At 45.1% G+C, this 21,588-nt stretch overlaps 1 protein-coding gene across 1 annotated transcript; it reads right to left on the bottom strand.

The window, feature by feature from the left end:
* Positions 1–1,580: 1,580 nt before the first annotated feature.
* LOC135915133 (protein AAR2 homolog) lies at positions 1,581–21,448 on the bottom strand. The gene is made up of 4 exons (XM_065448129.2): positions 21,290–21,448; positions 16,241–16,536; positions 8,356–8,716; positions 1,581–4,266 (listed from the first exon to the last, which is right to left on the bottom strand). The coding sequence occupies exons 1-4, from the start codon at positions 21,295–21,297 to the stop codon at positions 3,756–3,758; spliced, it is 1,176 nt and encodes a 391-aa protein (XP_065304201.2). The 5' UTR covers positions 21,298–21,448; the 3' UTR covers positions 1,581–3,755.
* Between the last annotated feature and the right edge of the window lie 140 nt (positions 21,449–21,588).

Raw genomic sequence — 21,588 nt, 5'->3', positions numbered from 1 at the left:
TCGACAAAAACAGGGATTTGTAAATTAACAATTTTATATTCTGAGGCAAGATGTGGCGATATTTGCACAAAACCCCCTACAGTTTTTTTAAAGTTTATTTAATGTTTCATTTTACTTGAACTGTCCACGTCATGTGTTCTTCAAAAACGACGCCAAGACTTTTAGCTTCGCGTAATATTGGTATATTTGATGACCCAATTTTTAGACTGCTGGTTATATTGAGTGCTTTGTGCTGAGGGCGAAATAAAACTGCTTTCGTCTTTGCAGCGTTTAAGTTTAATGAGTTAACGACTCCAAGCGTGAAGTTTATTTAACACCACGTTGCCTTTTTTCTATGAGGCTAGACGGATCACACCCTGTTATGAAAATACTTGTATCGTCTGCGTATATAATAAATTTTGTGTTACTGTCTATGTTTACTATATCGTTCACATATATGTTGAAGAGTAATGGGCCTAAGATACTGCCTTGAGGCACACCAGCACGAATTGGTTTTACTTTAGATAGAAAACCGTTAACACTGGTTCGCTGCCGACGATGATGAAAATAGGACTTGAGAAGTGTTAGGAAAGTGCCTCTAAAGCCATAATGTTCCAGTTTCGCAAGTAGAGACTGGTGGTTAATTGAATCAAATGCTTTAAAGTAATCAACGAATATGCATGCAACCAGGTCATGGCACCTTTGCGCCAGCCATGTAATTCCAAAGCTAGTCTAGCGACGGGTTGCTTAAAATGACAAAAAAATAAAGAAATAAAATAAGTGATGTGTGTCTACGAACGACATCGGTAAAGAGAGACCACCATTCCATCGCTGAATAGGCCTAAAGGCCTAGGTAGTGTGGCCATGACGATAATGCCCTGCTGGTTGCTGTAACGGGTCGCAAACTGTTGCAGAATGCTTGCCGCTAGTATATTTATACGGGTGGCTCATCATCATGTAATTGGCCCCGAGGGTCACACATGCGGGTTAAATTGATAGACGGTTGCTAAAGCGGTGTAAAGTTTGTCACTGCGTATCCCGATCTCTGTGCCTATTGGCGGCTTATGGGCCCGTTCTTCACAGTTTACGAAATGCGGGCTGCTTACGTGAGTTGCTGTCACCTAGCTCTCCCTGGGTGCCGCATCATCATTTCGATTGTCCCTGTCAATTCGGACGAACCTTGTACCAACAAAGGCAAGCCCAATCGATGCAGGCACCGCAAGTGTAATTTCCGCATTGGGCTGACGTCAGGCAGCGGGGGGCGCTCGCTTGAGCGGCATTGAGCACGAGGGGCTCAGCAGCGCATGCGACATGTGGCACTACGCGGGTCTACACCGAACATATAGAATATTCGAGAAATCAATTAGTGGACATCCGATTTGCAGATCGAATTATTCGAACGTTCGCTATTCTTTTTGATTTGGTAATATTCAATATTCGCACACCCCTAGAAAATACTGAAGCAGTGAAAGCTGTGGCATGATTCACTGTGCTGTAGAGATTTTGTGCTATGGCTAGACTACAATGGGAAAACAAAGGAGTGCAATGAAGTGAGAGCAAGGCGCCAGAAATGTAGTCAGTTGGTACATCAGTACAACACATTAGAAGTGAACAAACATGCTTTATTGCATTAAGACGGTGGAAACACTGAGTGTACACATATGGTCAGAGTTAGACCAATATATTGGAAACTTTGGCCTAATGTTCACTGGCCTGCCGACGTACACTGGTGGGTCACGTGTACCTACACTTGGGCTTATGCCCGCAACGTAGAAGCAACTATCGCAGCAACTCTGTTGTGAAATAAAACTGCAACGAAGCTGACAAACCACTGATTTGCACACAACACAAAGTTGACAAAGCGTTGACTAGCGATAACTGAGAAATCCATTTTCAATATACTCAATGATCACTGCAGATGAGATGTCAACATTTTACAAAATCAGCTTATATACACTTCTCAATTAAACACATGCAATCAATGTACACTGCATAAATATTTCTACTTTGTACATGGTCCCATCATTAAAAAATTCTGCATAGCACACCAGTAATAAGAAAGTTGCTTCTTCAAACTGCACATAAGAGTTAGAGAGAAAAATAGCTCTTTTGGTAGCACACATTCGCAGATAGATGGAAGGCACTTATTTGTGTACTAGTACTACAACAGATTTAGGTGAAAATTCTACACAATGCTTTACTGTGTAGTAAAAATTTTTTTTTTTTGGCAAGGTGAAAAAGTAAAATAATGGGAACACAGTGGTAAGTGAGCTCTCGAACTTTCTCATTCAATGCCTGACAACACACAAATGCATCAGCAGCCTGTAAGAATGGTGACTGCCCAACTCTGAATTTGCCACCCAACACTACAGACTCCAGGACGCACATTCCCGCCACCACACAATAAGTTAAACAGGAATGAAGCCCTAACTTTTCGCTTGCTCCAGACACACCTACCCTAGCCCCGCGGTCCTACATCACTGCTACCCGGATTTATATCCAACCGGTGCCTGTATAGCTTGCGGACAGAGAGCAACGCTGCGACATATGCTCTGGGAATGTGCCGGCAACCACGGTAATGAGACCACCTCCGTTCGCAACGCATCCGTAATCGCGGCCGTTAGCACAGTACGGGAAGCATCGAGCTCGCTTCTTCCAGATGCCGCCCTCGCTGCGGGGTCCGCTGGGGACCTTCTCCATCGGCGTCACCGCCACTGGGAGGCGGCTCTGAAAAGTTCAGAGTTGGCAGACCAGCTCTGGGCCGTCCGGCAAGCCGAAGATGCCACCCGAGTCCAAGGACTTCGAGCCGCCACCTGAGGCCACCACAACGAAACTGTCGGACCATTCATTATTAAAGTTTCTTCTCTCTCTCTTGTATTTACAACATAATCAATGAAAAGACAGTCACACAATCACCACGACACAATTTTGACACTGTTGTTCTGCACAGCAATTATTTTAAAAGTAACAATACTTCCCATTTGCATTCAACAGACCCCATCCTTCATAACACATTTATCAGAAAGTATTTCTTATGCAGTTATCACAATGTTTCACTTTTTTCGAGAATGCCTCGGTGTCCAAATTGTATTTCTGATATGCTATAACAGAGGTTTCTTGTCAGGAAACCCCTGTTTTGCATAAAAGCATGTAATCTCTATTACGTACCAGACACATACAGCCAATGATTAAACTCACTTGTAATGGCCTCAATCAAGTGAATCGCCACCAATGAGTTGCACATCTACACACTAAAAATGTGCTGCCAGTGTAGAAAAATTTAAGGCTACTTCTGCCAGCTAGCACCTTAAAAAGTTTTAGCCAGGGTGTCCAGCACACGAAGTAGAGACAAGATGACTTGCAATGTACTTGGGTCGCAAATGTTTGTCGCATAGTTACAAAAAGGCTTAAAGCATTCATATTTGGTAACATTGGACCACCCATTCAAGTCAATTTTCGTAGTGATTACATAGCACTCCATTTTCTAAGGAGCAGTTACACGTTACTGATAGGCAGTCGTTTAGTTCATGAAGTATTGTCGTAGTGGTAGTGTAAAAATGACGCAGGACACTTGTCCCACGAGGTGGTCCGTCATTTCTGCATCACCGCTATGACAATAATGGGCAGTGAGGCCAGCATTACAAGAAAGTAACACAGAACACAGACTGTTGATAGCTTTTCTTTTCCAGTATTGGCATGTTTTGAAGTCCATTCATTCTAAAGCTTCCCGAAAGTGCCCACCCCCCTCCCCCATGCCACAGTCACAGCAACACATCTCAGTTACCACCAGCCAATTCCACCACAACGGGACGCTCTTCCTCGGGCACCTCTTCCTCAAAGCTCCAGCCCATCAACTTGGTGAGGCTTATCTTGAAGCGGTTGGCCTTCATCTTCAAAGTGGTCGGGGAATCATCGGGCAGACTCGACTCGGCGATGTTTTGAAAGAGTGCAGCCAGGGCCTCTGTCAGAAAGTTCTTTCTGGACACGATGTCGACAAAAAAGTCACACGGGACCTCGCGCAGCTGGAAGTGCAGCACTGAGACCAGGTCACTGAAGAGATCGGGGTGCCGGTCGATGGCCTCGCAGCTGGTGCAGAAGATGCGCACAAGTTTCTGCCACTGCTCAAAGCACGGATACACGTGCCCGACCAGAAAACAGACGAACACAAACTGCAGTTCACCGAGCAGGTCCTCCTTGTGTGGCCAGGAAGCTAGCAGCTGCTCCAGGACATAGCTCGAGTCCATACCATGTTTGGTGATCTCTGCCGGTGTCGCATCGCTCGGGTGCCTACAAAAATTGGCAGCTCACGATAAGTCGAGGGAAGCAGGCCAGTTGGCTTATGTTCAACATGGCGAACAATACATACAACACGAAAGTGATACAAACAGGTCATACCAGTGTCACACAGGCACATTGAAGGCCTTCAAGCCAATAGTCCCTCGACTCAACGACAAATTGGGTGCTGCTACAAGGGTAGATTCGATGGCTATCAAGTCAAAAGTCAATCAAGCTGGCTGAGAGAGTTTGATAGGAATCCATCCATGTTATCCGATCACGAAACTCCGCCGTCACACTATGGAAGAGGTTCATACGCTGCTCAAAGCTGCTGTGAGGCGGCGCCACTGTGCCTCAGAGGGCATCATTCGCCTACCGAAACGCTTGCGTGATGCGGGACGAGCCGATTGATATGGTGCGTTCTGTGCATGTGCTGCGCTATTTTTCAGGTTCTGAACTGTTCAGCTGAAGTGGCGGGGTGGACGATGGCGAACACGTGGCGATTCCGGGATGCCGTTCTGGCTACAAGGGAACAACCGAAAAGATGTTTTGTTTACACAGCGACAAGGAGCAGCGTGAGAAATCAAAGTGAGGAAAGTGGTGGTTTTAAGTGAATGCAAATATAAGCGTTTCTGCGTGAAACACTTCCGACGCCTCGGACATCATCACTGCCTACAATTTCGATATAAACTGCGATGCCGTGCCCCTGGAGTGTGAAAAACCTATGTTGAAGCCTAGCGTCGTCACAAGGATTTTCGAAGGCCTTCCAGCATATCTCACGAAATCCAAACCTCGGTCCCACTCCTCGACAGTTTGACCCCCATGCAAACGACTATGTGAGTCGTCAGGTACGATTGAAGAGCGCCGATTTTATCTTTTAAAAATTATCTGAGTACGAAAAAAACTGTGGTATTGGTGCTGTGGCAACTTGTGTTCGTTCAAGAGTTGATTTGCCATGTGTTATGAAATGCTTATGCTTTACACATCCTTGTGTATAGAAACAATCGATTATGCAGTCTGTATTTATTGCCATTCGTTCGCTGGTGTTTCCTGCGCCACAATGCATATCTCCCATGTTTTGATGTTTATCCTCTCTTCATGTTACTTATATCAGTGCCATGCTTTTAACAAACTTCTTGCATTGTGAAGGGTCGAGCATTCATGACCGGACACCTCTTCGTGTTGTATGTATGTCACTTATTTTACCTAATAAATAAATCATCGTGCCTGTATGATGTTTTTGCACCAACACATTTAATATTTTTCTAATTGAATTATAAAACTGCATTTTTTTTTTCATTTTTGACCATGGCAAATATCTGGACATTAGAACATATTAGAACATTTTAACCTCTTGTAAATAGTTGTGCATTAGGAACCAAAATACTTACTCTCGTAGTTTCTGCATCGAAACCATGAGCAACGTGAACAAGTGCTGGGCTTACTGACGCTTCTAAATGACTGCTTGCTAAGACAATTGCCTAATTACAAGGCACTTTCAACTGTACAGGTCCTAACACTTCACATTCGTATTAATCCTATACTAAGAGCCGCATCGGAGATATTTAGTTGTGATATTTGTCTTACATTTATCCTACCTAAATATCGTTCAGAAATGGCATCGCTTTGCCAAGAAATCTGAAGCACACAGAGCAGCTCAGTTTGCTTTTCTTTGTAATTAAATGAGGTCATTATTACGAAAGCTGCCCTTGCAATAAGAATTTTATTGTTTTGATCTCGTGATAAGATAACTGCTCACGGTTTAACAGAAAGTGAACAGCTGTGCTCAGCGAACAACTTGGCGCTATGCGTTCGCACTAACTTACGGGTGAGTGGGGTGCAACAGCCCAGGTGTTTGCCTCTGTTTACAAGTGGCACCGTTGGCGCTTTGTTGCGAATGCGCAGTGTTTAATTTCAGGCAAATATTAAAAAGCAGAACCCACTGAAGCGTTCAGACGAACAGTACACTAGAATATCAACAAACAAAATTCACTTAGATGGTACTGCCGCATAAAGAGAATAACTTGCTAAAAAATGGTCGACTCTGTATTTCAACAATGAACAACTATTAACGCCAGCTTCAACAAAAGCTTAAAGTGAACTATAAACTCCACAGAAAAGTGCACGAAAAGGACAATTACAGTGCAATGAAATATACACTATCACATAAATTATCATTTTCTTGTGGTATTATTTGAACTTGTTCAATTATTGGAGTTGGCTGTTGCATGGGCGTATACTTTATAGAAGGCAATGTATCAAAGCAACTGAAGTTTCAAATGCCGAACTATGTCATTAGCCACCTTGGCCATGATCAATTTTCAGAAATGTCATAGCTAAGAACACAGTCGCAGCTATCCAAATGATGTCACAGTATTCACCTTGGCCATGCTCAATCTCCAGAAATGTCGTGGCTACGAACACAGTTGCAGCTATGCTGGTTACCGCCGCTACCTTCCCTTTCATTGCCGATGCAATTTATTGGCCTTCCAATTGCCGTTTAGTTATTCTTTGTTGACTTGACACTGGAGCTCCCCATGAGACAGCATGGTTGGAATCAGAGCAATGAAAAATTAATAACTGGCCACTCCAACAATGAATAAATCAAGCTTGACTGATGGTATTACAGCCAAGTAGCATACAACTAGAGATAAGGGCAAAAGGGCAGGCACATACTGACTTTCATGTCTGTATTTCTATCGTTATCTTTAAAGGGCCACTAAAATATCTTTTGAACACAGTAAGAGAACATTCCTTATCTGTAAACCTGAACATGCTAGACAGATATTATTCTGCTGCACATAGCAGGAAATCTATTATCTCGCACAGTAGATCGCCTGCTCTCTGCTATGGCTTTGGGAAACCACTCCTTTGCTGCTCTCGGGCATTCGTCAGATGCAAACCACAAAGGGTTGCCACAACTGCCCCGTATACAGAAGAAAAAAAGAGAAGACCAACAGGTAGGTCAGTGTTATCAGTGCTGCCCGACCCAAGAGAAACTGATGAGTTGAGGGGGAATGGGCAAAGCAGATGTTACATTCTGTATATGCTGGTCTTTTTCAGTAATTTCTTAAGGAAATCATTCCCCAAAAGGCACTGCACCCATTATAGCATGTTGCTCTGTATCAACAGAGGATGTTCCAGGTCACCTTTAATCACGTACGCCTGTGAGCAAAAGTATACAGACTGGGGACTGCACGCTAAAACTCAATTTCTCTTCTGTTTGTGAATGCAACGTGAAATTAAAGACTTCACTCTAAACTTGGCATTACAAATTTTCTAGTGCATTTGTCTGTTTTCGTTTATGAATGTTCATTACGATGAAATTGTTTTTTTCAGCAACCCTGTGGTCCGCATACTTTTGCTCATGGGTGTACAAGCTGAACACAACACACCACCAAATTGGACAAGTTTACATGTGTATTACAGCAATGTTACTATGCTGTTATTGGCTGAATTTCACACCGCAGCTCCTGGAAGGCTAAGGATACACCTTAACAGACTCTCAGACCACCAGTTATCTGCCCTATGCACTACATGGCCTTCCCAGTTACATTTCTAACTATAATATAGGCTACCCCCGTTTGTTCTCTAGTCCCAACCGCTGTTTTTCTGTTTCTTAATATACTACATTTATAACTTTTCATTTCATTGCTCATTGTGCAGTCTAACTGCTTCTCAAGCTCCTTTGTTAACTTCCAAATTTCTGCCCCTTATTGTGCACTTTTCAAGGATATCAGTAACTTGCTGGTCATGATTTACTAATGCCTGTTGTACGCACACCAACCTGTTATATTATTCTGTAAGTTTCCTCCTCATGATCCAGGTCCCTTGTGAGTAAATGGCCTAGATAAACACACTCTGGCACAGATTCTAGAGGCTGACTGCCAATCACAAATTCTCGTCTCCTCGCCAGGCTAGGAAACATTACCTTAGCCTTCTGCACATTAATTTTTGGACCTACTCTTAAGATTTTGTCGGCTAAGCTCCTCAATCATTTGTTGCAAGTCATCTCCAGCATTTCTGCACGGTACAGTGTCAGGACAGGGGACTAATTGCTTCGCTCTTGACGCGAAACAAATAGACAAGGATGCCAATCACCTCTTCTTTGGTATCTCCGTGTAGCGTATCCTGCACTCGGGCACTTCCTTCAGCTCCAGGAGTTCCTTGGCCCTCTCTGAGAGCCTGATGTCCTCGCCACAGTCCCCCCTTGAGTCAATGGAGGCCAGGTCACCACCTCGCCGTGAGCAGAAGTTGAGCGGCTCAAATGGTGTGGCCGAGTAGATGACACTCCTCTCTGGCTGCAGTCGCTCCAGCACCTCCCGGGTGACGTGCTTCGTCAGGGATATCCAGCGACGCCACTCGGTGTACGCAAACACAGCCAGGTACTGATCCAGGTCACCCCTCAAGTTTAAGCGCAGACGTTCCACCTCTTCCCTTTCCACTGGCTCCGATGATATATCTGCACAGAGGACTCATTCTGTGAGGCAAGAAAGTGGTCTCTACCAAAACAAACCCCTTCCATGCACAGGATGCTTTCATTTATTTTGTTATGGCTATTTATTTTAGCACTTCGTTTCCAAACCCACAGCAGTGCGCTTCGTTTTCACCGACAATGTCGTGCATTGCCGAGGATCAGAAGGCGGATCAGCCATCTTCCATTTCGGCAGCGAGTCAAACAAAGCAGAAAAACAATCTGGCCAGGAACGACTTTGATTGAACGAACAAAGACAAGCACAAGCGACTTAATCTGTTGGCAGAATTGCACAGAATGAGGGCCACAGAATAAAGAACCAACTGTGAGGGCCATGTGGGCAATCTGGGAGCAGCGCTGGCAGCGCAGTTGGCACGGTCCATTCGTGTCTCGGACAGTGGTGCGGCACATAGCTACAGGCACGGCCCATTTGTGTTTGGAGGGGTGGAATGGAAACGGGAGAGATGCGCACAAGGCTGGCATGCACATCTCATGGAGAGAAGCGCGCAATGGCAGTTCGGGTGGCGGGCAATCGTGCAGCGGCTCGCATTTCATATTTTTCTTTTCAAGGATTTCGCATTCCGTTACGGACGCCCAGCAGCCAGACTTCATCGTTATAACCGATAATGCGGAATGAAGACATTGTACTAAGCAGATAGTTCAGCACAATGCGTTGGCGGGCTAGTTGGTGCGGATCCATAAATACTTCGTTTAGCGCAATACAACGGACACAAGAAAGGCAACAGGACAAAGCGCCTTGTCCTGTCGCCTTTCTTGTGTCCGTTGTATTGCGCTAAACGAAGTATTTATGTACTAAGCAGGTTATTTCCCCATAGAAAACATACAAAAGTTGACGGTGCAGCAGCTTTTCATTGTCATAACCGACATATTCTTAAAAATGGTAATGTTTTAAGTTGGTTCAACTGTACTTAATCCCCAGTGTCAATATAAATAAGCTGCGCACCAGCGATTTTATTCCAAGCGCCAACACGTTTAATACAAGTGCGAGCAGTTTTAATTCAAGTGCTAGTCAATTTAATCCATGCAAGAAAAACCGCAAGGTTGCGAATCAAATGGCTGAAACACTCAAATACAGCTACCGGACGACAAGAGCGCTAATTTTTGTGTTTGCTGCTAACATTTATCAAGTGAATGACTGCAGTATTTTGGATGAAACTAAATGTCACATAATGGCCAAGGATTTGGGACTAATATGTTGTCATTTTTTTTAAAAAGCAGTTAATTTGCATGTTTAGAGAGTGAGTGAAGGCTTAAGGCGCCTCTGTTTAGCATTTTATTGAACAACCGAGTGTTCGTCATTTGATCACAGAGATCACAGAATTTCAGCTAAGCATGCGTGCAGCGTGGTCGCATTCAAGCACAATGTGATTGTAATCTGCTGGGCCGGAAAAGCGCAACGTGTCAACGGCATCTTACAGACAAAATTCACTCATGCTTCAGATTGATGAAGAATAATTTAAAACTAACGATTAAAAAGTTCCTTGTTCTTATTTTGTGTTAACACACAAAAAAAGATACAAAGAACCTGCCATTCCGTTCACATGTTGCTGAAAACACACGTTTATGCATAAAGCTCTTTACCCAAAAAACTTAGTACTGTCTTCTTTTATAATTGCACATACGTAAAATGAATTGTGAGCATACATTAGTGCACATTCCAATTCGTTTTTCTAATATTGGTTATATTGAAGTATTTATTTTCTGTGCACATCTATCGGCCTGAAGCAAAATACCACATTCATTCATTTCACAAACGTCAGCAGCGAACATAAAAATTAGTGCCTTCATCTTCCAGTAACTGTACTTCAGTGTTTCAGCCATTTTGATAAACAATCTTGCAGTTTTTCTTGCATAGATTAAATTGACTAGCACTTGGATTAAAGCTGCTGGTGCTTGGTTTAAACATGTTGGCAATTTTATTAAAAGCTGGAGTGCAGCTTATCTGTGCTGGCACCAGGATTACATAGGTTGACACTAGGATTAAATGATTGGCAGTTAGATCAAACAGTCTGGCCCTCAGATTATTTCCGTGGCACTTGGATTATTTCAGCTAGCGCTAGAACTAAAGTGAGCAGTAAAACCTGTAGCGTTGACACTGGAGAAAGGTTTCTTCTTCTCAAAGCATATTACTTGCACACACCTGTGAATGTTTACTTCAACTGATGCCAGACGAAACATTGCGAGACTTACTGCCATAATATTGTTACGGGGAGAAGATATATGTATTTACAATATATACAGTTACAAGGGTGTAGCTCAGTGACCAGCATAACACCATCGACGCAGCGGCACAAACTCGTACATGACATTAACCCCCAGTGGCAAAAGCATCATCTCAAATCTATTTAAGGTGTCGAATCAGCATGCAAGTTATAGGGCTTGAGTTGTGAAACGTGCACGATACCAGTTCTTGGTGGGGCAGAATACGTCAAAGTTACAGGTGATATCTCATATGTGAGGCTGGTGACTTGGCAAAGAACTCAGTACAGCCCGACGTATCGCAGCAGCAGCTTTTCGCAGAGGTCGACGTGACGGGAGGGTAACCAAAGCAGGACAAGTGACTCAGGGCTGAAATGAGCCTCCCGACGTTGACTGTCGTAATAATGCGTTTGGATAGTCAGAGACGCCAGAAGACAATCACGGGCAACGCGACATGCTGTGGCCACGCCAACAATGACCTGGTGGGCGTAAAACGTGGTAGTGTTGGCATCGGAAGGGAGCAGCGAGTCAAGAGGCAGGAATGGGTCACAGCCATATAGTAGATAGGACAGAGAATAATCAGTAATATTGTGACGCGATGACTTGTATTCAAACGTCACACGAAGGGTAAGGAGCAATCCCAATCCCGATGATCACTGGACACGTATATGGAGAGCATGTCCGTGAGCGTACGGTTGAGACGCTCGGTAAGTTCGTTTGTCTGTGGGTGGTAAGCCGTCGTGAACTTGTGGGACATTGAGCAAGAGCAAAGAAGGTAATCGACAACCTTAGAATGAAAACAGCGGCCTCTATCAGTGAGTAGCTGACGTGGGGCACCACAATGTAGGATCACTTCATGGAGGAGAAAATCAGCCAGATCAGTTGCGCACCTCGTAGGGAGAGCCCGCGCATAATGCGTTGTATAGTCTGTTGCAACGGCCACCCACTTGTTGCCCAAGGATGAAGTTGGAAATGGGCCAAGGAGGTCCAGGCCGATGTGGAAAAATGGCTCACTGGGGATATCTATAGGCTGAAGGTGCCCAACGGGAGACAATGAAGGCTTCTTGTGGCATTGGCAAAGTTCGCAGGCAGCGACGTAGCTTCAAACAGAGCGATATAGCTCAGGCCAGAAATATCGCCTGTGCACATTGTCGTACGTACGAAAGACACTCAAATGACCAGCGGTGGGCATATCGTGTAACTGCAAGAGAATTGTCAAGTGCAGATGCTGGGGAACGACAAGAGGCAGTTCAGCACCATGTAGATGCATATTGTGTCAGTGTAAAGTCCCGTCCTGGAGAACAAGCATACGGAGAGAAACGTCCTGTTGCTCCGAGGTGAGGCGTTCGATGATGGATCGCGAATATGGGTCACGACGCTGCTCGTCGGCGATGCGTGAGAAGTCTGAGATCGACAAAACGCAGATATCTGTATCGATTTCGGTGCCATTGGGTGGGTCGACAGGACAGCGGGTGAGGCAGTCGGTGTCCTTATGTAGCCGCCCAGATTTGTAGGACACGGAAAAGGTGTACTCTTGCAGGCGTAAAGCCCAGCAGCCAAACGGCCTGTTGGGTCTCTGAGTGAGGATAGCCAACATAAGGCATGATGATCTGTCACGACGGTGAAATGTCGACGGAACAGGTAAGGGTGGAACTTAGCAATGGACCAAACAAGGGCCAAGCATCCACGTTGTTATGGAGTAGTGTTCTGGTGCTGAGACAAGACGGCTAGCATACGCGATCTTGCGATTGGTGTTCCGCTGTCGTTGTGACAAGATAGTGCCAATGCCATGACCGCTTGCATCAGTGCAAACTTCAGTCTAGTAATGCGGATCAAAATGACCCAACACGGGTCAACTGATAAGCATAGAAAATGCTGCAGCCTGGTCGGATCCCCAACGAAAAGTGGCGTCCTTTTTGAGGTCTGTGAGAGGACGAGCGATTTCGGCAAAGTTCTGGATAAATCGTCGAAAATAGGAACACAGCCCTAGGAAACTTCGGACATCGGTAGAAGAACGCGGAAGAGGAAAATTGCCAACGGCACAAACTTTTATCAGGATCATGCTGGACGCCAGCAGCGTCAACCAAGTGACCAATTACTTGTATTTGGTGGTGGCCGAAATGGCATTTTGCAGAAACGAGTTGTAGGCCAGCTCATTGAAAAACAGCAAGGATAGCTGAGAGTCAGTGGAGGTGGCTCTCAAACGTCGGTGAAAAAACAGCAAGGTAGCAGAGGCATGTGGTCCATTTGGATCCGCGCAGAAGAGAATCATGCGCTTGAAGGTAGCAGGGGCATTAAACAGTCCGAAAGGCATCACATTAAATTGGTAGAGACCATCTGGGGTGACGATGCGGTCTTTTCACGTTCTCGTTCATCCACTGCGATTTGCCAGTAGCCAAAGCGCAAATAAATCTGCGAAAAATAACTGGCATCGTATAAGCAGTCCAGTGCGTCATCAACAGACGGAAGTGGACACACGTCCTTTTTGACAATCTTATTAAGGTGACGGTAATTGATACAAAATCTCCAGGTGTTGTCCTTTTTAACCAGAATGACAGGTGATGCCCACGGACTGCAGGAAGGCTCGATAATATCTTTGGAGAGCATTTTGTCCACCTCCGTTTGGATGACCTGGCGTTCAGCCGCAGACACGGAGGGCCTTCAATGTATAGGAGGAGCGTCACCAGTGTGGACTGGATGGGTGATAACATAGGTTTTACTTTGCAGGCGATTGCCAAAATCAAAGATGGCTTCATTGTACATCAGAATAGGACGAAGGGCATCAGCGTAACCAGGTCGTAGATCAGTAGTGATCATTGACGTAAACTTCTCGTTGCGTGAAGTAGGAGGGGCAGAAGCTGCAGCAGTGTCGAATCATGGGTCGGGTGTAAGAGCAGCTACTCCAGACTCTTCCAATGGCAATAGCACAGTGAGATACACCCGCAGGAAGCACTTGCAGACACGAAACAAAGTTCAGAAGAGGAAGCCATGCTCGATTGTTGGCAAGAGTTACAATTGAGCTTGGTAGTGCTATTTGACGTGCCAGGAGGACGTCGCGAAGTGGGGACACCACGTAAGGACCATCTCGAAGTGGTGGAGAAGGTGACATGAGGACGTAAGCCACAGCATCAGGTTGTAGTCGAAAAAATTCAGTAAAACGAAGTCGGGGCTTGTGGTCATCGATCGAGTCGACAAAGTAATGGGGCAGTTCAAGGCGAAGGGTGCCAGTTGCACAGTCAATAAGTGCTGAATGGGCAGTCAGAAAGTCGATTCCAAGAATCACTTCATGTGGACACTCGGCCAGTACAGTGAACAGGACTAACACTGGAAGGCCGGCAATGGTAACAAGGGCGGCGCACATTCCTATCACGGCTGCTGTACTACCATTAGCTACTCGGACGGCAGGCGACTGGGCAGGTGTCAGGACATTATGGAGATGGCTATGAAGATCTGATCGCATAACTGACACCTGAGTGCCAGTATCGATGAGGGCTTGAATAAATTTCAACAAAGTTCGGTCACACAGCAGGGGTCAGCAGAGGTTTTGCAGTCCGAGTCGTCAATGCAGCCTCACCTCCGGGGGCTGCATTGTTTAGCCTCCTGAGAAGCCGCCCACGTAGGACGGGGACGAGGGACGTCGAGGAGTAGGCGAACAGGATTGACGGCGTTGCAGTGAGGGCGAGCGGCTAGTGGTGTTTCCCCAAGAGGGAAGGGCAGCATGGTATAGTTCAGAGAGAGGTGACAGAGGCCGAGGGTCTCGGTCGAAGCAGTGATCAGCATATGGTGGAGGCATAGAGTACCAGCGACTACTACGGCAGTGGCGGGAGATGTGATCGACCCGGGAGCAAGCATAGCAAAGTGGCCTGTCATCCGGTGTTTGCCACTTAGAGGGGTTCCGATATCGATTCGGGAACGACTGTCGAAGGGCAGCAGAGGCAATGACGGGAGCAGTAGGGTGGGACGTGGGCAGACGGCAGGTTGGATGTCCATGTTTGCGATTTCTTGGCGGACAACAGCTTGAATGAGTGAGATGGTCACGTTGTCATACGTATGGGGACAGTGAGAACTTGGAGCCATAGCCTCAGGTTCGCAACGGATGACCTGTGTCAATTTTTGCATTGTAGGCGGATGTGACACCGGAGGGTCGCTGCAAGAGGAAGTGGCAGCCGTATTCGGAAGTCGGTAGAAGCATTGTATGATGCGTTTGCTCTTTGCTTGTTCAAAATTCCGGCATTCCTTAATGATGGACTCAACGGTTGAGCAGTTCCTACAAAGCAGGAGGTTGAACACATGTTCCGCGATGCCCTTCAAGATGTGTCTGACCTTATCGGCCTCCAGCATGTCCGCGTCCGCTTTACAGCAGAGAGCCAGAACATCTTGAATATACGCGACATAGGATTCGGTTGATGTTTGGGTATGAGACGCTAGCTCTTGCTTGGCCTCCATTTGATGTCCCACAGGTCTTCCAAAAAGATAACGTAGCTTTTCCTTGCAGGAGACCCACCTTCTAATATCGGCTTCATGCTTCTCGAAACCATACCTTCATGGTTCCTCCAAAGTAAAGCATCATGTTGGCCAGCAAAAATGTGGCATCCCACTTGTTGTGCTTACCAATGCTTTCAGACGACGTCAGTCAGTCTTCAACATCGACCTTGCCAGTGCCAATAAAGATTCACGGGTGACATAGCTGGATTAGCACTACTTCCGCTGGTGTCTGAGCAGCGGAGGCAGCATCAGTAGCCATAACAGCGGAACCAATGTGACGCCCGCTGCGAAGATCCAAGGCCGGCTTGTGGAGAGATTACTCCGCACGTCCACCAAAATGTTACAGGGAGAAAATATATGTATTTACAATATATACAGTTACAAGGGTGTAGCTCAGTGACCAGGGTAACACCATCAACCAATCTTCAAGGCACTTCAATCTCCTCTTCCCCTGCCAACGTCATTTTGTCCACAGCAGCACAAACTCGTACGTGACAATATTGCACCCACTGTGTTGGACTCTGGGCAAAACTGCAACGTTTTTTTTATAGTTTATGGGTCCTGCTGTTTGTGCAATAAGAGTGCCTTGTGTCTTACAGCCTTTTGTTTTTCCATCTCAGTAGCCTTAGCAGGGATGGCAGTACTATTAATAAATGAAATAGAATTCCCCCAGAAAGTGGCTAGATTTACATCCTTACATGTGTCACAGCAGTACTAACCAATTATGGGAAACTGTAGTGACCTGAAGAATGCACAAAAGCGTGAAAAAGGATATACATCCTTTTTGTGAAAAAAAAAAAAGCTCACCCTCGGTGGCTTTGTCCCACTTTTTGACAAGTATCTCGCCTTTCTCAAAGTAGTGGAAGAAGCCAGTGCGGGGTGCTGCCGTGCCAGTCTTGCTCACAGCACTGTAGTGCACAAAATGCAAGCCTGCAGGGATCAGCTTGACGCCACGAAACTTGTCCCCGACCACGTTTGTGGACATGTCCAGGCCAAACTCGGTGCCGGGCGGCACGTCCAGAAACACCAGGGTGGCACCCTGTAGCAGCAGCCGGTCCACCACGACCGGGTCCACCTGTACGTTGCTGGCAGCTTCGTTTGCACTGCGAACATGCAGAAGACAAGGTTAGGTGGCCAGCTCAAGCACTGGGATCACAACAAACAAATACCACTGGCACCAAATGAAATTGGAACAAGCCAGAAGAGACTGCAATGTGCAACACTGTTTCCAATCCCACCAGCATGCTTGACATTAGTAGAACTGATGCCTGCTATTGGCTTAGCCTTAAGGGCTGAAGGCAACAAAGATGAGTGAAAGAGAAGGGGGACAAAGTGGAATCCGGAGTTCTGGGCTGTGGCATCATGCTTCAGTGAGGAATATAAACAAGGCAAGCTTGTCACATGAAGATGAGAATGGCAAGGTAAGCCTCAGTCTGGAGGAAATGTTTTGATAAAGGAACTTGTCTTTAATGGATCAACACTTGCTCTCCTTGACAGTGTACATAAACGCAGCTAACTCTCCCCACCAGGTATGATAAGCACAAGCAGGTACAAAAGAACATGAAAGAAGTTGTTCAAACCGTGTGGGATTAGTTAGGATTGTGGCGATCATTTTGCTCACTTTATTTACTTTTCTCAGCATTAATGTAATGTTGGTTCTTTGCCATGGTGCTTGTTATATCCTATCCCTTCACTGTTATGGCTGTAAAGGCACTGTGGGTATTGCATATAGAGAGAATGAGAGAGAGAGGAGGATAAATGAAAGGCAGGGAGGTTAACCAGGACTGAGCCCAGTCCTGATTAAAAGGAGAGCAAAAGATTCAAGGAGAGAAAGCGCAGTGTTGATGCCAACATCATTGAAGCTCTCTGCTCTGTATCACAGAGTCACCAGTATTGCATAAATAAACAATGAAGGGGATGGAGAGGTGTGCTGGACATGTTCACCTTGACGTTTCACATTTGCCCACACATCAACAGACCGGCATTAAGTGCCAATCTAAGTATTTCAATCTAGTAACCCCACATTTATAGTAATATTGATAAGAACAAATGCGGAAACATACCTAAGAATGCCATGTGACTGATGTTTGTCCTCGTAAGCCCCCTGCGTCTCTGAGCAGATGGCCTTCTTTTATGACTGTGAACAGTTGCCTTCACTATCCCACGAAAAATGTGACAAGACGCGCTAAGGACGGCAGCGAGTGTGATGACACCAAGCACAAGCGCCTTTCCACAATCAAGGGATAATGCCTCCATCTAACGTGTGGCCCATTTCAGACACAAAGAGCTTTGACACGGGCCATTGCTTGCTTTGAGTTGGGCTGCTCTGCTCAAGAGTGAAAACACATGCTACATTCGACCTCAACTCAAGCTATTCAGGACAGCAGCCACCCTGTCCTGGTTCATGGTAGGTGGATCAGGCACTACGTCACAAGTTCTTCGCAAGCTCAAACATGTCTCTTTTAGATGGAAAATAGAAGCAGTGTGAAGAGCCTACTCTGCGCTTTGCGTACAAGAAAGCCACTGCTGCCTCAGGGTAATGATGCTCAGAAGGTGGGCAGCAACATGACTTTATTTGTTTAGGAATATTGCAAATCTCACGAGAAATCACAGCAGGAAAGGAGTTACAGCAAGTACATCTAAAGAATAAATCACAATAATATCTCAACAATGTTACATAAGATACTGGTGTAAACAATAAATGAGAAGAAAGGGGGTTAACTGAGGGGCCCGATTTTTATTAATCATGCCATGAGAAGCCAACAAACATTGACACCAAGGACAACGTAGGGGAAATTACTTGTACTTACTAAGCTAATGAAAGAAATTATACATTAATGGAAAAGAAAGAAAATGAAAAAACAACTTGCCACAGGTGGGGAACGATCCGTCTTTGCATTAGGCGTGTGATGCTCTACCAACTGAGCTACCGCGGCGACGTTTCCCCAGCCACTTTCTTGGGTATTTATGCTTCCTACTAGAACCCTGGGAGTGTTAGCCAGCGCCACCACTCACTAACCTTGGCGGCAGATGTTCCACACCTTTTCTGCTGCAGGCGTCACAAGTACATGATCTTTTTCGGTGATGGCAACTGCTCAATAAACCCACACATGCTACCTGAAGGCATCAATGTTGCCAGATTCGAGACCTTCGTTTATGTAATAAATGAGAAGAAAAGGGGTTAACAGAGGGGCCCAATTTTTATTAATAATATCACGAGAACTCAACAAACATAGACATGAAAGACAACATAGGGGAAATTACTTGTACTTACTAAGTGAATGAAAGAAATTGTACATTAATAGAAATGAAAGGCGATCCCCTTTTCATTTGTTGGCTTATGAATAATAAAAATTGGGCTCCTCGGTTAACCCCCTTTCTTCTCGTTTATTAGATAACGAGGGTCTCGAATCCAGCAACATTGATGCCTTCAGGTAGCATGCGTGGGTTCATTGACCAGTTGCCTTCACCCAAAATGATCATGTACTCACGACGCCAAGGTTAGTGAGTGGTGGCGCTGGCTAACAATCCCAGAGTTCTAGCAGGAAACAAATACCCAAGAAAGTGGATGAGGAAACGTCACCGCGGTAGCCGAGTTGTTAGAGCATCGCACGCATAATGCTAAGACGTGGGATCATTCCCCACCTGCGGCAAGTTGTTTTTCATCCACTTTCATTTCCATTAACGTATAATTTCGTTAATTCACTTAGTAAGTACAAGTAATTTCCCCTATGTTGTCCTTGGTGTCAATGTTTGTGGGCTTCTTGTGATATGATAAAGTATAAACAATGACATATGGATCGTAGCAGTGACCGCAGAAACTACAGGCTATACAATGGTGCACTAATAAATGAACAACTGTAATTAGGACAAATGCAGTATGGAAAAAATAAGATCGGTAGGTTAAGATAAGTACAATACAGGGCACAATATACATTATTCATGGCATTAAAACTGAAATAAATAATAGGACATAAGTGATAATGTAGTAGGAGTCACAGCTTTAGAAATTATGATAGTTATGATTACAAGGGTCTGACGGAATTCCGTCTGGTGGAGCAAGATTATAGTCGTTAATATGCACAGTGCCTACCAAGGTAAAATGTATTAAATTAAATTGCACAGACTGCAGACGTGTATAGGAGAAACCAAGAATTTCAAAAGAACGCTCCAGGACCATTCTAACGATGTAAAGAACAAGAAAAACACGGGGAAGGTGGAAGATGGAAATTCAAGACTATGAGCAGAACGAAAACACGGTAAAAGCACAAGCCAACGCTTCGACAAATGGACTTGTCTTTTATGTTGCCCTGAGAAAGACAAGTCCACTAGTCGAAACGTTGGCTCCCACTTTTACCTTGTTCTCGTTTTGCTCAAAGAACAAGAAAGTGCATCTAATCCACTCGCAGAGCATGTTGTGTCTACTGGACACGTGATCAACTGGGATGATCGCTGCATTATTGCCACTCAACGAAAAGCGATTCTACGTTTACACTAAGAATCTTTGATAATTCAAACAACTGCGCACATGTTTAACAGGAATATCGGCAGTCTTCCCCCCGTACATGCATGATGCCTGCAGCATGCGATAACACATATACTGAAAATGAGCGCACTTTGCGATTTGCTGTCACCGTGAAAAAGACTCTCTTCAGGGGGCTAAAACTTCTTTTGATTGAATGCATTTTACCTTTGTCGGCACTGTATGTATTAATGACTTCTAATAGTAATGAGATGTGCAATGCAAATAAATCTCTGAGTATCATCGTAAAAACATTTAGCAAATATGAACGAACATATTTCTGGGGTCAAGATTATTCTACTCTCTTATTGACGTCAGAAAGTGTGAATATACGAGGCAGTTAGAATCATGTGTGTATTTAGTGAGTGTCAAAGAGTGCTTGTTGCACGCAGGCATTGCTGGCGTTATAGAAATCGCCCAGGTCATGGGATTTCGAAAATTATCTGAAGATCTGTATATTCCGTAAAATATCTACAGATATACAAACATGCCTCCAAAAGTAGTGTCGGCGAATGCGCGGAACCTAAACTCGACTTGGGTCCTTTCGTACTCTTCTTGAATGTTTTTGCACGTCAAGACACTCGCATACCCAACTACCGGTCCCCTATTTCTATATGCATCAGGACGCTGCAAGCTTTTAGTACGTCTAGACACGAGCGTTAAGGCTGTAGAATGTTAACGAAACGACTGCTACCTTCAGTACCAGACAGAAGGGCAAACGTGACCACTGGGCGAAATATCCAGCCTGTCTAGGAGGCGTTGAAACATCCCGGCAAATGAAATTTGTTGCGTCGCGCATGTCGTATGCAGCATTTAATACACGAAAGCTTTCCGGGCATTGCAGCGACCACACCTTGATTGGCAAGCACAGCTCTTAAACAAGCCCGAAACATCTAGAACGCATCATTTTAATTACTGACAAAAGATCACACGTCGAAATGCGCTTTTGGCAGAGGAAATCCCCGCATTTAGAAGCTATTCCACGGGCTGCTTCGTGAAATACGCACCAGTTGTTCAGGAGCGTGCTCGAAACGTTCCTTTTTCTTTTCTGATGAGAGCCAACGACGCCAGAAACGAAACAAAATATTGCTCAGAAGCAGAGGAGCAGTACATTTAAGCACTATCAGTAGCGCTTGAGCTCGAAAGTGGACCTTTTTTTTCTGCACCTCTAGCAGTGTTAAATGTGGGTATCAAGAACAAACCAGGCAGATCAAACTAATGAATACATCCTTTACAGAGCGAATCTGCATCTTCAGCTCGACGCGCTTGGGTTTTAGGTGGGTCAGACTCGCTAATTCCTACAACATTAAACAGAATATGAGGAACATACTCACTCTGCCATTCTTTTGTCTTTCGTGCAATTTTTTGCAATATCTCAGCAAATTTGCCTTTCTTCCTCACAAATCTTCTGCACGCGTATCGCCGGCACGCTATCGAAACGCGAGCTCTGCATTCGACTGTTCGAAATCGTGACATAGCTTAACCACAGTTTCGACCTATGTTTCGGAAGAAATCTGCAATTTAGTCTCAACAAATCAGAAAAGTAGCAATTACGCTTTCAAGTTAGCATTGATAGCATATTTACATTTTCCGAGCTAAATACTTTTCATTTGCGGTTTGTTTACAACAAGAT

This window comes from Dermacentor albipictus, chromosome 4 (genome assembly GCF_038994185.2).
Source record: "Dermacentor albipictus isolate Rhodes 1998 colony chromosome 4, USDA_Dalb.pri_finalv2, whole genome shotgun sequence".
NCBI classification, from domain to species: Eukaryota; Metazoa; Arthropoda; class Arachnida; order Ixodida; family Ixodidae; genus Dermacentor; species Dermacentor albipictus.
This window is presented reverse-complemented; position numbering and strand designations above follow the sequence as displayed.

Bases quoted from the DNA above. Each gene is read 5' to 3' on its own strand.
- LOC135915133 (XM_065448129.2), bottom strand. The intron at 8,717-16,240 runs GTGAGCTTTTTT...TCCTCTGTGCAG, and splicing joins GTGGGACAAAGCCACCGAGG to ATATATCATCGGAGCCAGTG. The intron at 4,267-8,355 runs GTGATTGGCATC...CAATTTTTGTAG, and splicing joins ACGGAGATACCAAAGAAGAG to GCACCCGAGCGATGCGACAC.